This window comes from Anabrus simplex, chromosome 2, assembly GCF_040414725.1.
Source record: "Anabrus simplex isolate iqAnaSimp1 chromosome 2, ASM4041472v1, whole genome shotgun sequence".
Taxonomy (NCBI): Eukaryota; Metazoa; Arthropoda; class Insecta; order Orthoptera; family Tettigoniidae; genus Anabrus; species Anabrus simplex.
In genome coordinates this window covers 711,748,879-711,775,372 of record NC_090266.1, presented here as the reverse complement: position 1 = coordinate 711,775,372, position 26,494 = coordinate 711,748,879, and the positions used below count along the sequence as shown (strand labels likewise).

General features: G+C 39.2%; 1 protein-coding gene across 1 annotated transcript in view; it reads right to left on the bottom strand.

Annotated features, from left to right (window-relative positions):
• The window catches only part of g (adaptor-related protein complex 3, delta 1 subunit-like garnet), a 580,467-nt gene that overhangs the window by 384,055 nt on the left and 169,918 nt on the right, over positions 1 to 26,494 (bottom strand). Inside the window, exon 8 of the mRNA XM_067141336.2 lies at positions 3,468 to 3,517. Within this exon, the coding sequence (XP_066997437.1) occupies positions 3,468 to 3,517 (50 nt within the window). The remainder of the gene's footprint in view (positions 1 to 3,467; positions 3,518 to 26,494) is intronic.

Below are 26,494 nucleotides of genomic sequence, written 5' to 3'. Positions count from 1 at the left end.
ACTGGCCTGTAGTTATCCGCTTTCTGTTTGTCACCCTTTCCCTTGTATACTGTGGCTACTACTGCGACTCTCCATTTATTTGGTGTTGATCCTTCATGCAAAATGTAATCAAATAAATTTATCAGATATGGTATTGTATATCAACCCATATAGCCTTTAATATATCCCAAGAAATTTTATCAATCCCAGCTGCCTTTCTAGCTTTCAACTTTTGCATCTTTTTGTGAATGTCTCTTATCATAGGTAAATTTCAGTTATTCGCCAGTATTAGTCACCTCCTCTATCTACCTATCCAACTACCTTTACATACTGCTGACCAAATACTTCTGCCTTCTGTAAGTCCTCGCATATACACTCTTTTTTTTTATTTAATTAATGATCCCTGGAATGTACTTCCTGGAACTTCTTTGTGCATTAAAGTATCTATACATATCCTTCCTTTTCTTCCTAAAATCCAAATGGCTGCCAATTATGTTTGCCATCATGTAGGCCTTAGCTGACATTTTGTCTAAATTCTGTTTCCTTTTAAGTACCTTCAAACTCTCCTTACTACCATAACCATTCCTAATTTTTTTTTTTGCTAGTGGCTTTATGTCGCACCGGCACAGATAGGTCGTATGGCGACGATGGGAAGAATAGGAAAAGCCTAGTAGATGAAAGGAAGCAGCCGTGACCTTAATTAAGGTACAGCCCCAGCATTTGTCTGGTGTGAAAATGAGAAACCACGGAAAACCATCTTCAGGGTTGCCGTCAGTGGGATTTGAACCCACTATCTCCTGGATGCAAGCTCACAGCCGTGCGCCCCTAACCGCATGGCCAACTCACCCAGTCTTTTTCTAATATACACCACCTTCTTAATCTCGTTATTTCCCTATTACAATGTAACGGGTCCTTGCCATTCCCTACAACTTTCAAATGTCAATTTCTTCATTGTTATGGCCAGCCGTGAAAGGAACTTCCTTCCACAGGATGTCAGAGGGATATCAAACTATGGAAGATTTAAAAGTGTGCTCAAAATATCTCCACGAGATGAGCTCGTAGTATGGCACCACCACCACCACTACTATCATTCATCACTACTGCCAGAGCAGTAGTACTCAACTGTGGTTCCCTGTATAGTAATCCTTATCGTGATCCCTATTTTGTAATGTTTTTTGCCCGTATCTATACAGATAAGTCCCTAACTTTGCCAGTTAAAATAAACCAGAAATTATGTGTTTTCACATTCCTCAACAACTGCTTTAAGCCCATCCCATGGGCTGTTGTATTTTTATTTACCATTTTCCATTGATCATAATTGCTTTTTTTTAAATGTCTCCATGCCTCTCTTATTAACTGGATGGTATTGCCTAACGGTCCTACATTAATGACATTCCTTCCTATCACATTTATTTTTAGCTATGACAAGGACAGCTTCATGATCACTTACACAATCCACCTTCTCTATAGAGGTTGTCTGGTTTTATCAGCACCATGTCTAGAATATTTTTCCTTTAGTTGGTTCCATCACTTTCTGATTCAACTGTCCTTTCCATATTAACTTATTCATCATTTCTTGGTCATGATTTCTGTCGTTTGTATTCCCTTCCCAGTTAACATTTGGTTAAATTCAGATGAGCCGCTACAATAACACTCCCTTCTGTGTCGTTCCCCTCACAGCTGATTATCTTATTAAATATTTCTGCATCAGCGTCTGCGCTGGCCTCATCAGGTCTGTACACCCCAAAAATATAAAGTTGCCTATTATCTAATTCTTACACCTAGAATTTTATGCTTCACATCTGTAACTTTTGCATAGCTTACAAATTTTTCTTTTACTGTATGAATCTTGGATCTTACGACAGCAAGATATCTACAATGCACAGTAAAATGCAGCATTTACCTATTTCAAGGGAATTCTTAGTGCTTCAATTATTGCAAACATTTGAGTAAAATGATGGAACTCAAAATAATCTCTTGTCTCTGGCATGTAATTTATTTTTTTGTTTTATGCATATTTCACTCGAATGGTTGACAAAGTAATTCCATCATCATCATCATCATCATCCCTAAAAAGAGGGAAGTTTTGACTGAAGAAAAATCGCCCCAGCGCGTGTTCAGAGGTTAAGACATTCTAAAGTTACATACAGTTGTACGCAACAAACGTGCTCAGATTGTCAAGTATGCCGTCCTCTACATATCCACAGTGAACATATTAAAGACGAAGGATTTCATGGATTTATGTGTCTATATTTTTCTCTTTGGGTTACAGAAACTAATTCTGGTTAGAAAAGGTAGATACATACTCTAAGAGTTGACAGGAGGAGACAGAATAGATAAGAGGCTCAAAACCTTGCTCCAGAAGACATTTATTCATTTATAATTTATATATTTGCCTTAGTTTAAACAGAGGACAATTTGTCCTCTTTTTGTTTGTCGTTGTTGTTACGTCAGTGGGTAACAAAAGTTATTTTAAACCTGCATCCATTTTTCTCCCCAGTTTTCCTAGTAGGGTGTACAAGATATTAGTTCCTGAAAACAAGTTATACTTACATTTGTTTGAACAAGATGAGGGCACATGGTTTTACTGCATGCATTGTTCACACTTGCTAACTATTTATCTTCCTTTTGAAAGCTATACCAATATGGATTGTGCACCATTAAAAGAGTTGACCCCCCCACTAGAATTTTTAAAAATCCCTTTCGATCAGAACCAGAATGAATTTCCCCCAAAGAAGACTAAGCGACTTTAGTCAGCAGAAGTAATTTGCACAAGATTGGGTTTATAGACATTCCCCTGCCTCCCATCTGACTTGCAAAATTTTGAACAGAAAATCTGTCAGTGATTTCAATAATATCAAAAAAGGATGATTTCTTTATCTCCATTTCTACACAGAAAATTTTCAAATGGCAAGAAAACCAGCAAATATTCGGAAGTTACTTTGATGAATGTAGATCGTTCACATGTTAAATTTCCATCCATGAAAATACCCTATACATTAACGTAAAAAATATATATGGCACATTGCAGAATTCACCTGCCTAAACTTATTACATGTCTGATGCTATGACATTACTGCAAAGAGGTACGAGGATCATGCTCTAATTATAAAACTGTACAATAACGTACGGCAATTCATTGCATCTAATAATTTTCGTAAAAGTATCAGAGTCTCACACCTTTCAAATGCAATAAGGTATAGCACATTTATACCCAAAACTTAATATACATCTGTTTAGTAAGTGAGCCAAATAAACAGAAATCAACAGATAACTTGCCCCCCCCCCCCACTTTTTTTTTAAGATCTCAAGCCACCACCTTTCAGTCTCAACTCAGTTAAAAACAATTTCCCTTTCGATCAGAACCAGACTTAATCCCCCCCCGAGACAAGTCTAAGTAACTTTAGTCACCAGTAGCAATTTGCACAAGATTGGCTGTGATGTTTATAGATGTACAGAAATATACTAACCATTATCAGATAACTTACCTGCGATGACTGTGTTGATACATTCGTACAGCAGTGACATTGCGGAAGTGCTGGAACACAAAAAACACACACAATCAAGGACTTGTTTAAAACAAATAAAGTAAACTTCACTGAAACATATCTGCATAAACTAACCTTAAATACTGACTTAAGGTACTGAAATAGTAATAGGTCTGAATCTGGCACTGAGTGTATATGTACTATCTAAAAATACTGCAGTTCTATGAAGACATTTTTTCCTTACATGAATGCAAATTTCAAACAATACTGTAGCTCTGAATGAAAGATTAAAAAAAACAAAACAGGTTCTTCATTCAGTCTGCCTAACTAATTTTGAGTAATAAATTTATAAACGACCTACAAAAGAAAACATATGGTAACAGAATTATAACTGAAAAAGAAACAATTATTAAAAAAACTTAAAATTTCTTCAGCTTATCCCAGATATTCATGGGTTATTTTAGCATATTCATTTGAATTCACCCCATTTCATTTCTCCATTTTGTTTTCTCATCTGATGTATACTGAACTAGCACTAGAGATTTAACACGCTAGAGACCAGTACATTATGTAATAGCAGAAACTGCCACTTTGGCCAACTGTCTATTGCTACATTGCACATCTGCTATAACAATGAAGTTTAATCGATGTAACTGGGGTGGAAGAATCACAGGACTTTTCTTTTAATTTCCACCAACCTCAGAGACCACTCCCATCCAGATGAACACAGTGGATATGCTATAACCTAAGAATAAATTTCTGCGAACTGCTGCCATTTTTCTCCTGGTAACAAAGTGATTCAGACTGAGGAACTTGTAAAGATGCCTGTCCATATTTACACAGCCATGATCAAGGGAAGGCTGATGCAATCCCTTGGAATGGTGAACACTTAAAGGGACAGCCCTCTAGCTTGCAATGAAACATAACTTAACCAACATTACTACCCCATAAATATTGCATCATACAAATGGAGATCCTATTGCATGCATTGTTCGAACTTGCCAACTATTTATCTTCTTTCCAAATGCCATACCGATATGGACAGTGTACTAACAAGAGAATTTAAAAAGTAATTTCCATTTCGATCAGAACCACAATGAATCCCACCCCCTGTAAATCTATGTTACAACTACATATAGTGCTTATGTATTTATGGACTTCTTATCCACAGGGCACATCTCTAAGAAATGAGGCCCACATTGCAATTATAAAATAGACCATCTTCCTGTTTGAAAGTCCTCTCAGGACCATAATAGTGGGGATATAAATTATGCTTCGAGATACGAAAAAGAAGTTGACTGGTAGAAAATCAACAAATCGCAAATTCGACCAAGACTAGAATGTATAATAAGAATGATTTTAACCTATTTTTCTATAATGATGGACATAGCCCTAACCATTATCATGTATTTAAATGGGAAATAAAGTCCCTGTGACCACTAATTTAATATAAATTATGGTTCTGTAAGTCAATCTTACATTCACATATCGTGCTTCTGTACTTACGGACTTGTTATCCAAATGGAAATTCTAGGTTCCCATGGAGGGAATTAGATATTATCTAAAGGCAATATCTCAAATGAATAAGACCCATATTACTACTACAAAATAGACAATCTTTCTTAGAAAGTCCTCTTTGGATCATAATCCTTAAATTTTATCACAATTTTGGGGTGAAAATAAAATAAGTGTTCATAGTGAGATGTCTATCACGAGAAAGAAGGAACGATTTTCTAACCAAGGCATTGAAGGCATGCTCAGTTCATTCGGAAGGATGTGGGTTTGAATATCTGCCAGGAAGCCAAATAACTTAGAAACTAGGTTTCCACTTCTGAAGAAGCACATGGCCGTGAGGTTCACTCAACCTACACCAAAAATGAGTATCAGGTTAATTCCTGGAGTCAAAGGTAGCCGGGCAAACAGCTAACTACTCTACCCCAATGAAAAGAGTTCATTGCACTAACAAAATTTATCGTCTTGAATTTCATACTAAAATAGAGAACACACAGTTCACTCTTTACGTTTCTTCCCTTTATGAAGAATAATATTTGGCACAATTGTTCAACGTGTCAGGAAACATGGAACTTCCAGTCGATTAATTTTTCATGGGTTGAAAAATGAGTTGCACCAAATCCTTTACTAGCATACTGAATAATATCGCAGCATTCGATTGATCAGGATCTTTTGTCGAAATTTCTTTTTCTGCTCATCGAAATACTACCTCCAACAGGATCACCTACTGAAGAGTTACTTAGCATTCATTCCACATCTCTGATCTTGGTAACAAATTTATAATGATGCTGCAGAAATACATTAGTTGTAATTTTCTTTTGCAAAATCTTGTAAAATATTTTGATAAAAGGTATTATTCTGCTAAAGAAAATCAAAGAAAAATGAACTCATCTTCTCTTACTGATACAGAATACCATGAGCCATCTTGTTGAATAATTATGAAGCATTGAAATAAGGACGACTCTACTCTGAAAATTCCACTTTGACATGTGCGTGACATATTTCCTTGATAAAGTTTGTTCTGCTAGACGAAGAGGAGAAAGCAGATAAACTGGAAAAAATATATTGTGATAGTCATAATAGTAGAGCATACTTGTTGCATTATAAGACTGGGTTGATGTGCATAACATAGGCACGTGAGTAAACATTTCTTACTAGTTTCTGAACTCTATGTTGTACCTCCTTGAAGTGCAGATACACCACTGTATTTCTAGGAAACTAATTCATCATTCAGTCCATGTTGTTTGGGTCATCAGTCCAGACTGATTTGATGCAACTGTCCATCCCACCCTATCCCACACTAATCTTTTGTTTTCTATGTAACTGCTATAGCCTACATCTACTCTAATATGTTTATCATACACCTTGGTCAACCTCTGCCATTTTTACCACCTACAGTTCCCTCAAAAACCAAATTAAGTCCTAGGTGTCTTCAGGTGTCCTATCATTCTATCTCTTCTTCTGGTCAAATTTCACCAAATAATTCTCCTCCACCAACTCGATTCAGTATCTCTTCATTCATAATTCGATCTATGCATCTCACCTTCAGCATTCACATTTCGGATTCCTATATCAATGTTCGAAGTGAGCAAATTTCCATTGTTAAGGAAGGCCTTCCTTGCTTGTGCTAGTCTGCATTTTATGACCACCTTACTTCTACTATCATTAATTGGATGCCGTTATGCATCATTAGACCAAGCTCCAAAAGTTGGTTTCAAGATATTTGCGTTTAACTTTCGCATTATGTGTAAATTCGAGCAAACATAATTTTGTTAAACATGGTATTCCTGGTGTTGTAGGATAATAGATTGTACCTTTTCACCAAATTTCAACATTTTTATATCCACAATTCATAGATTTTCTTGAAATAAATGGCGCTTAGTCTACTGATGCAATTTAACGTATTTCTCACGCGCTAATAATGCATCACAATGCTATATCAATAATCCCTTACTGTTGAGTATCTACTGAGTTAGACTTCAAAAAATATGTGACCGCAGTCGTGATTAAAACCTGAATCTCCCACTGCGCTAAGTGCTTGGACCATCGTGAGCCGCGTCACAAGTCCAGCACATTATTCAAGTTTTAGATGGAGAAACTCTAGAAGAGGAGCTATTCCCCAAAGTCACTGCTATAACCACTTATTGCTTTGACGAATTTCAACTGATCTGAGTCAAATACAAATGGTAAGAAGTGAGCCATTGTAGTCTATACAAGGCAATGCTTATTTCTTCATGAATTTTCCTTCACGATAAGCCTATTATGTTCTGAGAGTACAGTACTGACGTGATATTTTCAAGCCTTTTGGGTAAGTTTTGTTCTGCTACAGACACACATTAGTTGCTAAGTAGAATACCAGTCTCTCACACAATTAGGGGCTGTTGCCCTACATGTTAGGCCCCTTTAAACAGGCATCGTCATCACCATTATCACCATCGTCATCAGAATGCCAGTCCCTTAAACTAAGTGGTTATGATTATCTTACTCCAAGGAAAATAAAGCGATTCTGAATGAAAGCATAGAATTTTAATTACTTATCTCATACCCTACAAACATAATCACTCAGCTGGATTTTGCTTCCTATGTCACGATGAAAAGGACTGCTGAAGATCGTGGGATGTGGCTGCAGCGACAAGGCTTAGCCTTTAGATAATGGATGGATGGATCTCAGTCAAACAGAATAGGAACAGAAAGTGTGATTAAAATTATTTGCTCCCATAAATTCATATAAAACACTGGACAAGTAATAAGATTGTTACTCTCAGTTCATTCAATCTCGAAATCAGGTTCTCCATTGAATCCATCTATGCTGTCCACGATGTCAGAATCTCCTTTAAGTTCCTGGTAAAATTTGATAACCCACTCAGTGTATCACTAGGTCAATAACTTAGCTTTATTGAAAACGCGGGCTCCTTCGCTGTCATCCACGACGCAATGTGAGGAATGAGGCACTTGGTCTAATGATGCAAAATGGAACATTGCATAGTCTACTGATGCAATTTACAGTTTAACTGATTCCCGATATGTTGCTTAGGTTTTCAGTTTACTGACGACTAATGCCCTCTTGTAAAGACAGTGGGGAATTTATTAAAAGTAGTTCAAGCTTTTCTCTACAAGATAGTGCTAAAATCTCAATTTTCGTCAAATGGCGCTTAGTCAATTGATGCATAACTCCAATTATTCTGCTACCTAAATAACAATATTCACCTACTTCTTTTAACACTTCATTTCCTAACCTAATATCTCCTGCATCACCTGACTGACTGCACTCCATTACTTTTGTTTTGGATTTGTTTGTTTTCATCTTGTACTCCTTCACCAAGACTGTCCATACCATTCAGAAATGTCTCCAGATCTCCTGCATACTCAGATAACTCCTGTTTTTTTTATTGGCTTTACGTCGCACCGACACAGACAGGTCTTATGGCGACGATGGGATAGAAAAGGCCTAGGAGTTGGAAGGAAGCGGCCGTGGCCTTAATTATGGTGCAGCCCCAGCATTTGCCTGGTGTGAAAATGGGAAACCATGGAAAACCATCTTCAGGGCTGCCGACAGTGGGATTCGAACCCACTGTCTCCCGGATGCAAGCTCACAGCCGCGCGCCTCTGACCGCACGGCCAACTCGCCCGGTTCAGACAACTCCGTCCATAAGTTTCCAATACTATTAATATGCATGGGGATAAACTTAAGGCAGATCTTTCAGTCAATGGCAGAAAACCATGAAAATGTTCTGCTACTCGTGAACCCTGAACAAAAGGAACAACAATTACCAGTTGTGTCATATTAGAAATGTCACTGGTTTCATCAGTTTGTACAGAAAAACATTGCTTTATTTACATCTCTGAAAACATGGTACACGCAGTCCAATAACTCACTGTATTCCAGCTTATGTATATTTACCTACTTTGGATTCTATGACAGATTTTGATTCCCGCAGGGAACATAAAATATTTGTTCTGAATCAGTAAATTCGTAATACCAATATAGTTGGTCCATTCCCAGAAATTATAATTCTTCCAGCTAATTCATTCTTGGCTGCCAGCGTTTTGCCCCAGTGTGCCAGTTTGGGTTCATCAGTTGGTAACTGGCACACCTACCAAGATGCATGGCTAGTGCATTTAGTGGAGGCCATTGTACAAGCTATTTGGAGCACCAGGCAGTGCCAATGCAATATGAGAGACTTGGTCTCTTTTAGAAAAAAATGATGCCTCTTATGTCATCATTTACTCATTCAGGACAAATATTTGAAGTTCCCTATGGGAATCAAAATCTATATAATCTGATGTCCCAGTTCATTTAACATAAATCCGAGGTTAACAGGACAATTAGTTCATGAGAAAGAGGACATGTACTTTGGCGTGTTTTGTCATATGTTACTAGGTCGTGCGCAAAATGCATTCTCATTCCCAGGGCTTTTTTACAGAGGAAACAATGGGCTACACGTACCCCTTAAACATTTGAAGACTGTTTAAGAAAAAATGTCGGTCCATTTCTATCTAGGCCAGCAAATATAACTTCCGGCTTGAAAGTTCATCGATCAGGTATAAATACTTTTCTTACCCTTTCTTAGTCACCAACAACTGTTGATCTCTGGCTCGAGGACTGGGTATAGGTGCCGCTTCATCATTAGATTTCATCTTAAATATGGCCCCATCCTCACAGACGTGCAAGTTGTCCATGAGCATTCACCGAAAAGACCTGCACCAGGCCTATGTGGAGGCCACAGGCCATTAATTATTTAATGGTGAAGGAGGCATTCCCTAAAGGCACTCATATTTGGCTTCAGGGGAGAGCATGTAAGGTAATACGCAGGTCGAGCCGTAAGTCGTGGCAACAATTCCTTTTCTCGCAAACAGAAGACAACACGGAAAATATAAGATATGCATTTGGAAACGTACAGTATGTACTTGCGTATGATGCCACTAGATGGTGTATGTAAACAACAGTGTGGGTCTAAGCATGCCCCCAAGTTCAGTGTGTGTGTGTTACAAAATAAGTTACAAGATTGTGAGCAGCTGCAGGGTGACCTCGATAGTGTTGTGAGATGGACGGTGGGCAATGGTATGATGATAAACGGGGTTAAAAGTCAGGTTGTGAGTTTCACAAATAGGAAAAGTCCTCTCAGTTTTAATTACTGTGTTGATGGGGTGAAAGCTCCTTTTGGGGATCATTGTAAGTGCCTAGGTGTTAATGTAAGAAAAGACCTTCATTGGGGTAATCACATAAATGTGATTGTTAATAAGGGGTACAGATCTCTGCACATGGTTATGAGGGTATTTAGGGGTTGTAGTAAGGATGTAAAGGAGAGGGCATATAAGTCTCTAGTAAGACCCCCAACTAGAGTATGGTTCCAGTGTATGGGACCCTCACCAGGATTACTTGATTCAAAAACTGGAAAAAATCCAAAGAAAAGCAGCTCAATTTGTTCTGGGTGATTCCGGACAAAAGAGTAGCGTTACAAAAATGTTGCAAAGTTTGGGCTGGGAAGACTTGGGGGAGAAAGGAGATGAGCTGCTCGATTGAGTGGTTTATGCTGCGAGCCGTCAGTGGAGAGATGGCGTGGGAGGACATCAGTAGACGAATAAGTTTGAGTGGTGTCTTTAAAAGTAGGAAAGATCACAATATGAAGATGAAGTTGGAATTCAAGAGGACAAATTGGGGCAAATATTTGTTTATAGGAAGGGGAGTTAGGGATTGGAATAACTTACCAAGGGAAATGTTCAATAATTTTCCAATTTCTTTGCGATCATTTAAGAAAAGGCTAAGAAAACAACAGATAGGGAATCTGCCACCTGGGCGACTGCCCTAAATGCAGATCAGTAGTGATTGAGTGTCACAAAATGGAAGTCAACAAGCAGAAGCAACGATCGTATATTAAAATAGCAGTTCTCCTCAGCAGAAATGCACGCCAATGCCATGCAGAACTGCGGGAAGCATTAGGTGTGCATGCCATGCCCTACAGAACAGTGGCCCAATAAGGTTATGATAATCCTGGCATACGATGTTCAAGTTGTTCTTGTGTGTCAACCAGTGCGTGAGGGGCACACTGTCAATGCAGTTTATTACAATTCCTTTTTGTTGTACCAATTGCGCCATGCAGAGCGAACCAAACGTCCAGATCTTTTGGACAATGTCATAGTCTTAAACAATAACGCGACAGCTCACACAGCAGCCATCGTTCAGCTTCGCTTACAACGGTGTGGTTGGGAGGTTCTTCCACACCCGCCTTATTCGCCTGATCTGAGCCCTTGTGACTATGATCTAATCCCCAAAGTCAAGAAGCTATTACGTGGACAACGGTTTACTAACAAGGACATCGTAACAGCATTTCGGAGAGAGGTGTCACACGTTAGTGATACACATGCAGCGAATGGTATTCAGTGCCTGCCCCACCGCGGGCAACGCACAGTGGAAACCTTGGGTGATTATTTCGAAGGTCTGTAATCAGTGGAGACCTGTCCTTTGTACGTAGTCTTGTGTATTTACTGTCTATACCATAATAAAACAATGTTTACGAATGGTGTGTGTTCTGTCTCTTTCCTACGAGAATCTCAGAATTTGTCTTCAGGCACTCTGCACAAGTACATGCCCTGTATTTCCTTCCAAATGCATATTTTAGATTGTCTCATGTTCGCGAGAAAAAAAAAAAAAAAAATAGTTGCCATGACTTATGACTCGATCCTTGTAATAATGTTAATAGTTTTACATGGTATCAACTACTTTTACTATTTTCAGAGATGCTGAGATTCATACGCTTACACTTGAGGTCTATCGTTGATGGTTCACGCAGCGTATGCCAAGGAAGCAAGCGACCGACCGACATCGAACCTGCCAAGTTGGGCTAAGAAGGCCAGCGCTCTACCATGGTCGGTCACTTGCTTTCTTGGCTTACGCTGCCTGAACCGTCAACGATAGACCCCAAGTGTAAGAATTGTAGAGCATAGAACCTCTACAAAAAAAGTCCACGATGGTATATACTTATTTTGAACCGGCTGCCCTCTAGAAGCGATTTTAAGTTATAGTCCACGGTAAAAAACCATTACTCCTTAAGATTAAATAAATATTTCATATATTATCCTCGGACTCATCGAAATAACTTGTCTGACCTCCTCCACTATTTCGTAAGGATTACAATAACCTTGTCAGAACATTATTTGCATGAATGGTTCAGAAGTTGTGACCATTTTAGACTGTAGTGGTAATACGTTCCCTGTTGTCTGCTAGCAAGTTGCCTCTACCTCGCCGCTAGAGGTGCTAGTGTCGCTCCAGCTATCAAAGGGATGAACCTTCCTCTTATTAGAGCTTCGCGACTGTATATATTAGACTGTGCCATGATCTCATAACCTCAGATCCAAATAACATGTTTTCCTCATGTGACTGCTAGCTCTTGACTCCTGACAAGAAATACGGAATAGCTCAGAGAGAGACTGGAGTACACTTTTTTTTTTTTTAACGCTAAATTCCACTATAATAAATCTAGAATTCCGCTAAAAAATCCACTGTCCGCTAACTGATATATTTCTCCGCCAACAGTTTTCTAATGCTGCCAAATCTAGCGGAAAATCCACTAAGTTGGCAACATTGGTGCTAAGTAATAATGAGTAGTCTGATATAGGATCTCGAGATTTCTTGAGCTTAGCACAATGACCTGTCCCTTGCAAGAGGTGTGAAGAGATCTTGAGAGAATTGTCCCTGCATCCTGTGGCGGGCAACATGTATGGAGCCTATGGCAAGGTGGAGTGGAATGATGTTTGTGTCTAATACACGAGTAGTCAAGCATGGACTTTCTCCATTCCATAAATACGTACCAACAAGCAACTAGACCACTCAATTCTGGAGTGCATCTATTAATGATTTAAATTACACAATCTGTAAATTGAATACGATATGCAACCTCTGGGTTCACTGATGCCGCAAAATGAGATAATCATTCCCAAAATAGGGCATAAGCAACACATTTCGCAAAGTACGTAGCAATATTAATGTTGTAATAGTGAAGAAAGCGTGTCTCAAACGTGCATTGGTTTGTTTTCAAAAGCACTTATACAAATAGAGGCTAAAAACTTTGTTTTGTTTACGTGCTTTGTTTTACAGAACATATCGAGGTATTGGCACAGTAAATTAAATGTTTTGTAATATTTAGTCAGTAGTTCTAAACAGTGTGCATGGTTGTAAATTGTTGAATAACAATTCAGAACTCAGGCAGAGTGTTTCGGACAACATTTATTGGCACACATGTTGCAATTGCATTTCAATATGAGGACGTTATTTCACCACAAAAACCACCAATAATATACCAACTACCAAGCTTCGGGCATTGCCTACACTCGTTGTTACTGGAAAGTCACACAGATCACAGCATGGGAAATTTTGGAGATCCGTGATGTAAGTCTCGATCGAAATCACTGCCCATACCTAGTGTTAAAGTTTCAGTAATTATCACGAAATATCTAACCGATCTGTCAAACTGACAGTCAAGAAATTACAGTATTTAAAGAATGTCACCATCATGCTCTGGAAGAAAGAATAACCTGGAAACTGACAAAAGAAGGAATCTTGAAAATCTCTGGTCGACCACGAGAAGCGACTGTTGCTAAGTTTCTTCTGGATGTCAGACATGACCTACGGAAATATCTTCACCTCTTTGGCATTCTTCCTGAGCCGTACTAAAGTACAAGCTTGGTAACCAACAAGAGATGGACAGAAAGTGATCTGAAAACCTGTACTGCTGTAACACTTCAGAATGATGTGACTACTAATAAGAACCAAGGGTCAATGGTATATTTATTAGTGTATCTGCCACTGGACATTAAAACAAAATATTTAGGCTGATCGCCTACTGAAAGTGAATACATGCTACTGCGGGATCAGGCGACTATAGCAACTTCCATTCATGCGACTGAGTGACTGGGGCCAAGAATAGCCAAAAGTCACACTTTATGGAGACACTTTTTTTCTATTTTGCTTTACGTCGCACTGACACAGATAGGTCTTATGGGAACCATGGGATAGGAAAGGCCTAGGAATGGGAAGGAAGCGGCCGTGGCCTTAATTAAGGTACAGCCCCAGCATTTGCCTGGTGTGAAAATGGGAAAGCATTGAAAACCATCTTCAGGGCTGCTGGCAGTGGGATTCAAATCCACTATCTCCCGGATGCAAGCTCACAGCTGCGCGCTTCTAACCGCATGGCCAACTCGCCCGGTCACGGAGACAATAACACCTTTGAAGCGTTTAACTGAGAATCTATAGAAAGCAATATGAATTCTTTTTTAGAAGATTTGGATTTTTAAAAGACTCAAAGGTCGCATTAAGTGTGTATTTTAAGACATCAGCGTAACATACAAAAATAAGGAAGGTACGCATCTACAAGGAAGTATCACATAGGAAGAGTTAAACAGAAATATAAAACTTTTATTGCTAATTTGAACAGTCTCTACATCCTGTATTTTGTTTGAACCCCACTGTCGGCAGCCCTGAAGATGGTTTTCCATGGTTTCAGATTTCCACACCAGGAAAATAATCATGGGTGTATTTTAAGGCCACGCCAACTTCCTTCCTACTCCTACCCCATCGTTGCCGTAAGACCTAACCGTACTGTGCGACGTAAAGCAAATCGTAACATTAAAAACAATAGTGTTGTTTTCGACCATTTTCCTCTCATTTTAAAAATTTTATAATCCTCAAGAAACATTGGTTGTAACTCAACATATACTACTTTAACACAGTGTTTGTTACAAAGAACCTGAGAAGTTACCAAACAATTGTCGTAAGCCCACATCTATAGTGCCGGATTCCACTTTGAAGAGTGGTGTTTTGTGGGCTTGTTTCAGGTTATGGTTCGATGGTTCAGGATGACAGGGATCATGTGTAATTATACAGAGACTGTATGTGCAGAGAAGCCTGATGTAATTCATCCCCATCTTTAAAAAATTTGCTGGAGCTTTATTTCTCACAGCCAGTTCGATTGTCAGGAACCTTCTTTGTATATGGAAGGAGGCTTGCCAAAAATTGGTAATCGCTGTCGTCCTTAACGGCTTTACATTCGAAAAGTAATTGTAATTTTGTTCTCTTTATTTCAAGGAATTTTTTGTCGTCATCAACTTTTTCATTGTTCTTTTCCCTTCACTTATGCTGGTTGGCGTTAGTTGTTGGAGGCCCCAATTTAGTTTGTTCAGCAGATGAGCTACACTGCTGTGGATCAATTATAGCATGATAATGAAATTATAAATAATAATTTAATAAGACTACTTACCATTATCAGCACCCACTGAGCGAAGTGGCCATGCACGTTAATGCGTTACGGCTATATAACCAAGCTCTGCATTCGGGAAAGCGAGTTGGTTTGACCCCACCACCGGCTGTCCTGAGAATGGTTTTCTGTGGTTTCCCCATTACCACTTCCAGACAAATGCCGGAACAATTCCTATTCATAGGCCACAGCTGATTCTTTCGATCTCCTTACCCAGTTTCATTCACCATCATATTGTCATTAACTCCTCAACTGAGGCTGGCGTCAGGAAGTGATCTAGCTGTAAAACACGCCATGTAAATTCATCTCCCCTCATCCCCGACCCCACGTCAAGAAAGGGGATTAAGGGGTTGACATACATAGGCCTACCATTATCAATACCCACTTCCTCTGTAACATTCACCCTTAGTTTACATTGTATATCTCGAGAATGATAGAGTTTATCTTGCATATTCCATAGGGATGTTTTTAATGATGATGATAATAATAATAATAACGTTGTGTATGACGACGGGAGACAACCAAGTGCTCGTAGAACCGTAGTGTACTGGCGACTACAAGCGGCAAATCCCATTGAAGGAGGATCTGTCACTTGCTGTCGGCTGTAGTAGCTAGAAGTTAGCCGCTTCAGGTCGCTTGCAGTGTATGCAGTTGCGTTTAACTCTACACAGTGGGATTGGTCGCGCTAGTATGCACGTAGTCTCCTCGTCTCGTAGTCACGCGTAGTCGCTTCCAGTGGACGACCAGCCTCAAGTTTAGTTACTTGCAGCAGGTGAATGTCATAAGTTGGATTGTCTTGATTTCTTGTAGGCTAGAAGTCGAATTTTTAGAATAAATAAGTCACATATATGATATAAATACCTGGGCGTAGGCGCATATTTACATGAATAGGCACTAGGCTGAAGCACAGACTGGTCTAGTGTATTTCTAGTTTGTTTATGAAAAGGCAGTAGCCAGCTGACTTTTCATCATCTCGTAACTAAACACTGGTAGTGCTAAAATTACATCAAGTTTACGGTTTACTATCAGCTGGCAGCACTTACAATCGTAGCATGATCCTGCAACGCAACTGGTATATTCGACATTCATTTGTTTTGTTCAGTAGAAAATGAGTAACAAGTTATCAGATGAGAATTTGGTCAAAATTGAGGAAAAGCATAATAAATGTAAAAGAAAAGTGTAAGAAATGTGGAGGATTACAAATGTGAATAAATTAAACGAGCTTGAATGCAAGGAAAGGAGTATATTAACTACAAGGTAAATGTTGTGAAACCGATAACTGCGGTGTCATGCAGGTAACCTATTTCAACACATCCCTCTAGTATTCTCTTTTGAAGTCCTGTTAAATTTAATTTATTAATAATAATGTCATTGGCTTTACGTCCCACTATCTACTTTCACGATTTTCGGAAATGCTGAGGTGCCGGAATTTAGTCCCACAGGAGTTCTTTTACGTGCCAGTAAATCTACCGACATGAGGCTGATGTATTTGAGCACCTTCAAATACCACCGGACTGAGCCAGGATCAAACCTGCCAAGTTGGGGTCAGAAGACCAGCACCTCAACCGCCCGAGCCACTCAGCCCGGCTTAATTTAATTTGAAACAGAATGTATAGTTCCAGCATAAATAGGTACAGCATGCCTTCTTTTTTTCAGTAATTTAAAATTTAAAAAGTATTAATAACAACATTAATGGGTAACTGCCACGGGTCCGATGTTATGAAATATTTATTTTGTAGATGTGCCTCGAAATGCTATGACATGATTGATATTGAAGAGGAAGGAAGATTACTGGATGCTATTCATTTTCAATCAAGAATGAGCAGATATATTTTTTCATGGGTTGATTGAATCTGTGCCAGTTAAAATTTGTTGAACGAGGAAGGGTGAAGATTCGGGTAAAAGGTCCTCATCCTTTGAATTTCATGTATTGACTGAAGAAAAGGAGTACATGCTTGCTTCTTCAGTTAACTCATTGGGCCCGAGCCACGGAACCATTCCATGCTTCGTTGGTGGAACAATTGCCGGACCACGGAACTATTCTGTTGTCTCACTTTACTAGGTCATTCAACTTTTTGTGAAGAGATGGTAGATTGAGTTGCATTGGTGATGGGACTCCTCCTTTCCAATGTTACATGCTCTTTACTTATGTATATTGATAGCATGCTTGGTAATATTAGTTTGAAGTAGGCAATCTCTAGACTTTGAGATTCACTTGTAAACAATATGACTGTCAGTACTTGATGAAGTTACCAATATACAGTTCGGCTCCATGGCTAAATGGTTAGCGTGCTGGCCTTTAGTCACAGGGATCCCAGGTTCAATTCTCGGCAAGGCCAGGAATTCTAACCAAAATAGGTTAATTCCACTGGTGCGGGGGCTGGGTGTATGTATCATCCTCATCATCATGCGCAGGTCGCCTGCGGGGGTCAAATCAAAAGACCTGCATTTGGTGAGCCGAACTTGTCCTCGGTCACTCCCGGCACTAAAATCCATACGCCATTTCATTATCACCAATATACAACCCCTTTTAGAAAGTAATGATGATTAGGAGCATAATTTTCTCAGTGAAATTAGTAGTAGTGTGAGTAACAGTCCTGACGAGCAAACTGATATGGACATCGAAGAGGAACTGCAAGGAGATGACCTTGTTACGGCTCAGCAGGCAGACTGAGCATGGACCTTTGATACCAATAAAAGTAATGTATTCCTTGTTCCACGGTTTATGGTGTGAATGCCGATGGATATGACTTTATTCAATTGCTATGTTGTATACCGGTGTATTGTTGAAAGAAGGATGGACTACACTGATTTCAGAGTAGATGTAACTGATGGAATTCACTGTCAGAATTTCAGGGAGACCTTCACTGGCCGATGACCCGTTAGGTCGAAATCCAGGAACTGGATTCATTTTGTCACTCCTATTCCATCCACTGCAGCACTGCAGTTCCCCTCCAGAAACAGTAAAGTCAGTACAAAACAGAAGAAGAGAGCTGAAGTGACATAATTCTGCTAAGAATGTAATGTTTCCCTGCATTTGGAACAATGTTTTGAGGTTTACCACACACTTTTCAGCTACTGAGAAGATTGACAGGTCTGGTGTAGCATTGATTAATTCATAATATGTTGTTTTCATGTATACTTCAATCTTTAATATTCTTGTAAGTAAAATATTTCTCATCATGTGAAGCATCACCCTATTTCCTTCAAATAATCCCAGCCCCAAAGCAGTTTCAATCCAAAATATACGCATGACTAAATGGGTTAAATGGGATATCTGCAAAGAGGGTACGATGGCTACAAACATTGTTACTACTTGGAAAATCTCCAGAAGACTTACTGGGACAGTAAGACAATTCCTACTGATGTTGTTATGCAGATCAAGAACCACATATCTTCATTTCCTGTCAAATTAAGCCACTACTCTTACAGGGAAATTGATAACTTCATGCAAAGTTGGATATAAGGAAGAAGCATACAAAATTCAAAGAGAAATATCCCGATTCTAAGATGAAATTTTCATTTTATTACAAGGTTTTCAAAGAAAATTTTGAACTCCTCTATGGTAGACCTCAGTTTGACATGCGTGGTGAATGAGAACAACTGAAAGTCAAGATAAAAAATCCAAAATGACTGTACCAAGAATACATCTGTGGCTGGCCATTCATGAAAGGAGAAAATTCTATATGCGTATGAAAGATACCAAAATCTTATGTGAAACTACTGATTGTGTTTTAGGGTTTACATCTGATTATATGCAGAACACTTCACTTCCTTGCATGCCAGTACAAGAGCTATTTTACTGTCACCAGCTAGCAGTATTCTCCTTTCTTCTTTCATGAAAGGTACGCAAATGAAGGACTGAACAAAACTTGTCCATTCCTTCATAAGTACATAAATGAAACTGTGATTCATGTGGAGGCCAAACCAGGAACCAATGCATGTTAGGATTCTGTTTATCGCATACTGACACTGACAAGTTTGACAAAATTATTCACTGGTTTCCGATACGTGGACACACACATCTCTGTTCTGATTGTAATTTTGGGATGGTAAATTGTGTGATCAAAAAGAAAGAAAGATTCTTTGAACCAACGGTAACAAGTGGAAATGATTACACATGCAAGTGTTCCAACATTACAAAAAATTTGCTTGTCACTGGAAAGACAGGGTAGAACTGTTCCTCGGAGTCAGAAACAAGACTTCACAATTTCCGGTTTCACTGAATTTCAGTATGATAGTTCAAAGAAAAGCACAGTTGCTGCAACCCAATACATTGGTGGCCTTGTGAAGAGTACTTTTGTGCTTCGTCACAAATCCCAAAATCTTGTGAATATTCTTACAGAAAAGGCATATCCTATGCAAAATGTGCAAATAAACATAAAAATGTAATGACATATAGAAGGCTCTCCATCACATTCCCCCTGAACATCAAGAATTCTATTATCTCTTCAGTGACCAACAAAGGAAACAGAGACCAGGATAACTAAAGAAAAGTTTGAACATTTACAAGTTAATCTTTGTTACATATTATAGAATATAGTACAATAATGAGAAGAGGTTAATGCATAAGTTTTAGAATATTTTAACCCACAGAGACTTAATTTTTTTCACGTAATCCCTTTAATGACTGGGAGTTTAATTTATAAAAAGACAAGTTTGGGATTTTCAAAAATATATTTTACACTGAAAATCAAAGAATGAAGAAAAGCAAAGCTGTCAGTGGTATTAAGTGAAAATATCGTGGGATAACTTTTTTTTGTTTGAACCCTTGAATAAAATTTGTTTTTTGCTTCATGTCGCACGAACACATATAGGTCTTATGGTGACGATGGGATAGGGAAGGCCTAGGAGTGGGAAGGAAGCAGCTGTAGCCTTAATTATGGTACAGCCCCAGCATTTGCTTGGTGTGAAAATGGGAAACCACGGAAAACCATCTTCAGGGCTGCCGACAGTGGGATTCGAACCCACTATCTCCCGGATGCAAGCTCACAGCTGCGTGACTAACCACACGGCCAACTCACCCAGTTGAATAGAATTTGTAGAAAGGATTCCCCCCCATCCCACAACCTCAGGTTTTATGACCTAAGACCTTCCATTAATAAGTGATTCACATATACAGTAGAACCTCGAATTGCGAGTAACTTGGTCTACGAGTGTTTTGCAAGGCGAGCAAATATTTTAAATAAATTGTGACTTGATAAGCGAGTGAGGTTTCGCAATACGGACGTCACGAGTGTGTAATCATTTCCCGCGCTGGACTTCAGTTGGCGTGCCTCCCTTGCATAGTCAACACCGTACGAGTGTGCATGTTTTGTTTCTGTCATCTGTGATATAACTGTTCTGAAACGATGGGCCCTGTGAACGAAAGAAGGCTAAAAAGGAATTCGGTTGGAAGAAGGAGATGATTACAGTGGATGAATCTGTTCAATGACAATGCAATGTCACGTGAAATGCTCAAAAAGAGGCAAAAGCAACAGTCATTGGACAGGTTCCTCGTTAAAGTTGCACAAAAAGAAAACACTTCCAATGAGCCAACTGATAGCAGTGATTACGTTAGTGAAATTCGTGCTACACAGTAACTTTTCTCATGTCATCTCTCGTCTCCCTCACACCAACAATGATTCTATTGTACGGTAAAGTGCAGTTTAATTGTTTTACGTTATATTTTGTTTTAGAAATGTTATGCGAATAAATGTTTTTGTGTTGTAGACGAATCATCCGAGTTTCAAATGTTTCTTATGGGAAAATTTGCTTTGATATACGAGCGATTTGGATTACGAGCATGTTGCCGGAACGAAATATGCTCGCAATCCAAGGTTCCACTGTATATTTCTTTAATTTACTGAGCACGTGTCTGCGTGGTTTGGGTCACATAGCTGTCAACTTGCGTTCAGGAGATAATGGGTTCAAACCCCACGGTCGGCAGCCCTGAAGATGGTTTTCCGTGATTTCCCCATTTTCACACCGGGCAAATGCTGGGGCTGTAAATTAAGTCTATGATCGCTTCCTTCACGCCCCTAACACTTTCCTATCCCATCGTCACTATAAGACTTATCTGTGTTGGTGTCTGTAAAACAAACTGTAAAAAAGAAGTTTTAGTTTTGTTTAGCTGCAGTCCATATAGAGCCAATTAATCATTTCATACTTAGGTTTTATTTTACCAAGTGGAGTGCCTGCACATTAACACGCTATGGTTTTGGAGCTCAGCTCTGCATTCAGGAGACTAGTGGGTTCGAAATGCACTGTCGGCCATCCTCACAATGGTTTCCTGTAGTTTCCCATTTTCACTTCCACCAAATGTCGGGACAGTTCAAGGTCATAGGCCACAGTCGACTCCTTCCACCTTCTTACCAGATTTCTTTCACCATAATTTATTTTCATCTTCATTGCCTTAACTGAGGTTGGTATCAGGAAGGGCATCCAGTCGTTAAAACATTTCTCACCTCATCCTTGACCCCATATCAGGGTAGACATACATTCTTACGTTTGGTGTTGGAAATTTAGTTTAAAAATTTGGTGGCTACTATGATGTTAGTATAACAAAGAGTCCAGTGCATCAGTTGTTACAGATCTGCAGTAATAATGTCCATCAGAGGGATGAACAGAAGTGGCGATATGGCCAAACCATAGTGGAAACCAATCGCAATGTCAAAGGTACTGAATGCTCCTGACGCAGCTTGATATATTGTCAAGCGAGGTGCAAGGCTCAAGCTCTACACATGGCTTCAATGTGTTGTTACCCCACCTTGAAGCATGCAATTTGCCTTCATCGTTATAGAGACTCTGGTCCTCAGCACAAAATCTTTCAATGCAGGAACATACTTTTTTTGTACAGAAGTTAGGTCTCTACCTGCAAGTTATCACATTATAATATTTTTCTGCCACCACATGTCCAAGTCTGAATTCATGAAGTAAATTGTTTGTAAACCACATTGCTGCACATAGTACTAAAACATGTCTTACAGCATCTGCAGGTACATGTTATATGGTGTAAAGGCTGTCTGATGCAGTGACCTTCAAGTAAAATTCAGGGTTCTGTCTGTCCCATTCAAAAGGAAATGGAGGGTTGAATCTGGATGTAGTGAATTTAAGGCATTTATTTCCTAATAACCATTATTCATTATCATAAATTTAAGCTAGGGTATTTAGCATGCAGCAATTGCCTGAAAAGAGATTAATTTGGCCTGCTATAGACTCAAACCAGGCTGTCACACATGGAATACAGGCTCTAGCAAACAAGATCTACACAATAAGAATTTTATAATAAATATATAAACAAAATGGATTTTAAAAAAAAGAGCATAGATCTTTTCAATTTCTTTAAATACGTTAGTCGTAAAAGTCTCATTATCAACGACCCCTTTCAGCTTAATACATATCCCTTCATTTTATAACCACTTAAGATATCTGATTGTAGAAAACTTCCTAGGTTAAATGAGGATCTGAATAAGTATGCTGCTACAATCTGGTACATAAATATGATCTTGAATAATTAGCAAAGTACACAATGTCCATTTCTTTTCAGATACAATTTTGAGAGATATTACCTACATACCATACAAAAAGAACAAAAATAAATCTACCCTTACAGAGATTGCCTCAAATCTAGATCAGAAGATTTACACAACCTATATAAAAAATTGAACAGTGTGAATGGCATGTCAAGGCACCTGTATTTAACAACTGGCCAGCAGTGTTCTTGAAGATTAAGATTAATTATAAATGTTTGCAATGACAATGAAATTCAGTGTTTTATCAACACTCCCAAATGTCAACAATTGAAGCCTCAGCGAACAGATGATGCTTGTTGTATAAAGGAGCCTAACATCTAGGTCATTGGTCCCTAGTGATACAAGATTAAATGAAATATAACAATAAATAAAATTTACCCACTGACTAGAATTTTTAGGATGATGTAGAAAATGATTATAAATTTAAATTAATCAGTGGATCTAATTTTCAATGCTTTATTTTCTTATAGAATTAAAAAAAAAATAGATTTAAATGTATTAAAATGGAATAAGGCATTGAATTTGAAATGGAATATCATCATCATCATCATCATCATCATCATCATCATCATCAATGTCCCACTCCTGTCGCCCAGGTGTGGTTTACAAGCCTCCTCCACTCCTTTCTGTCCTTCCACTTTTCCTGCTCCATTACTGCCACATCCAATCCAGCTTCTCTAATGTCCTTCCAAATCTGATCCATCCGCCTTCTTCTCGGTCTTAAAACTGGTCTCTTTTCCTTAACTTCTCTTCCTAATTACCTTCTTGTTACCCCTTCCTTTCCCATTCTTTTTACATGTCTGAACCATCTCAGTCTTGCTTTCTGTATGTTCTGTACTAACGGTTGTATATTTAGCTCTTCTCTGATTTGAATATTCTGGATTCTATCTCTTCTTGTCCTTTTAACCGATGTTCTTAAAAATTTCATTTCTACTGCTTAGATCTTACTATCTTGTCTCTTATTAGTTACCAGCGTTTCTAGTATGTATGTTACAATTGGTATGAAATACTGTTTATATAATGTCAATTTCATTCTCTTGGGTACTTTATCATCCCATAAAAGCTCTCTGACTTGATAAAATGTTGTGCCTTTAGTCTTATTAATTTCAGGGTTGATTTCATTTCTTGAAATCATATATTACATACAAATTAAAAGTAAAAAACCCCCACAAAAATACACACAGACTAAAAAGGACTAATAAAAAATTTAAAAAATCATTTAACAACAAAACGCCTTTTTTAAAGTGCCTTTATGTTGCACCAACACAGGTTTTATCGCGACAATGGGACAGGAAGGGACTAGGAGTGGGAAGGAAACCCCCATGGCCTTAAGGTATAGCCCCAGCATATGCCTGGTGTGAACTTGGGAAACCACAGAAAATCAATTTCCAGGCTGCCGACAGTGGGGTTCAAACCCACAATCTCCCAAACGCAAGTTCACAGCTGCACGCCCCTGAACATACGGCCAACTCGTCCACCAAAATACATATTAAAACAAGTAGAAAATGCACTTTTTAACGTGATAAAACAGGCCACTATACTTCATAAAACGGACAACAATGTCTACTGAATGCTCGTTATCTCGTAGAATGAGGAAGATGGTATTTGGAAGTTTTAGACTACGGTGCAGATCTGGTCCGTAAGGATGTGTACTACGGTCAGATGACCGCTGGAAGTACACACCCGGAAGCCTTCTAAATTCAGTAAGTAGGAGTGTGTTGCTACACCATGGCTGATCCAGATGACATAATATCACTGCTTCTCTCTGAGAAACCCGAAGAGAAGTCTTCCTTTAATCGTTCTCAGCTTATTTGAAAGAGGGGTGGCCTGCCACTCCATCTCCCAATGAGACATAACCAAATGTCACAGCTGAGAATGAATATCATTGGCTGGAACCTTTTAAGGCAACAGGGGCAATGTTACCACCTCCTTGGCAGCACTACAGCACTATCAGCTAACTCGCTTCCTGCTACACCCATGTGGCTTGGAAGCCACGAAAACATGATTTTGGTACAAGCACTCCAACACCTGGCCAGTAGATCCTGGATACGCTGCACCAGAGGGTGCCGCGGGAAACGTGCATAAATAGATTCTAACGAGCTCAAGGAGCTGGTATAAGGCAGAAAGTGCCAACGTTAAATGGACAGCGTGTACCACAGAGCTTCAAGAATAGCGTAGAGCTTTGCTGTGTAAACACTGCATGTTTCCAGTAAAGGAAAAAGAAACCTCTTATTATCAACAGTGAATGCACAGTCTACTTTTGCTTCTGCCCTGGAACCATCCGTGTAAACTACTACTGAACCTGGATACGGCTAGCAATCGACAGGAAGAGCCTCTGATAAATGGAGGGATCTGTGTTCACTTTTGGGCCGGTGTGCAGATCCAGAATGATTTCTGGTCATCATATTAACCATGAAGGTACCCCATTTGGTCATCTAACAAGACAAGGAACTAAAAGGCCCGTCAAACAATCTGTAGCTGCTATACGAGAGTTCCTACGGAGTTCCCACTCTGCAAAGGGCACGTTATAAACCTTGCTAAATGATTAGCAGCCGTGTCGAAGATTACTTCACACGTGAGATGACGTATGGGACGTCATAGACACATCATTCCCATGAAGTTTTCTTACTATGCATCACTTGCGGATATGCAGCATCCAGCTGGCAGTCTTGTGGAATATCCAGGGATAGCTTGGCTAAAATGACATCTGTTGCAAATTCGCAACACAGGACAATAGCATTTGTTGGCGCCTCAAGTGTAAAGGCTGCACACCAAATTCAGCGAGCAGGCTAGCAATGGGGCTTGTACAGAATGCTCCCATTGCCAACGTAACTCCACTGTGGTGGATGCTATCGAGTTTCACAAGGACACTTTTGGCTTGCTGATCCATATGATGCACTGCTGTAGTCTAACCGGGACAAAATATGTGCCCTATAAAATCGTAGGAGCACCGCGAGGTCTGGCCTCCACGTAGTGCCGCAAAGAAACTTCAAAATATTCAGTTCCATAGCGCATTTGACTTTTAATGATGGAAGTGTGGCTCCCACGATAATTTACTATTGAAAAGAAGCCCAGGAACTCGGTATGTGTCAAGTAGAGGAAGAGCAACCCCACCTAAATAAAGCTCAGAAGCTTACAACACAGGTCTTTGCTATGAAAACTGACAGCCATGTTCTAAGGTCTATTGTTCTATTCTCCTAATAGCTTGCTGTAACTCTCACCTCTGTAACTGCTGTATTGTGTGAGCTGTAATGCAGAGCAAAATTCTAAACCAGCAGCAGCAAAAATACCATTCATGGCTATTACAAACAGAGTGACACTGAAAACCAATCCCTGTGGGACTCCATTTTACTGAACATGATTATTCGAATATGCCATCCCTACTCAGACACGGAATAGATGGAGAGACAAAAAATTTGCAACAAAAACAGACATGTTATCTTGGAACTTCCACAATGCCTGGCTGAAAGGATGCTATATCGCCGTGTGGTATCACAGGCCTTTACTAAATCGAAGAAAATAACCACCAAATGCTGTTTTTAGGAGAAACACGTCCTGGATTGAACTCCCCAGTTGTACCAAGTGGTCAGTGGTGGAGCGGGCAGCAATAAAACAACGTTGGCACTCTGACAAAAGTATTCTTTTCTCCAAACATCACACAAGTTGTTGATTCACCATCCCCTCAAATAGTTTACACAGACAGTGAGGCAAATAGATCTGTAACTTACTGAATACTTAGGATCAATGTCCG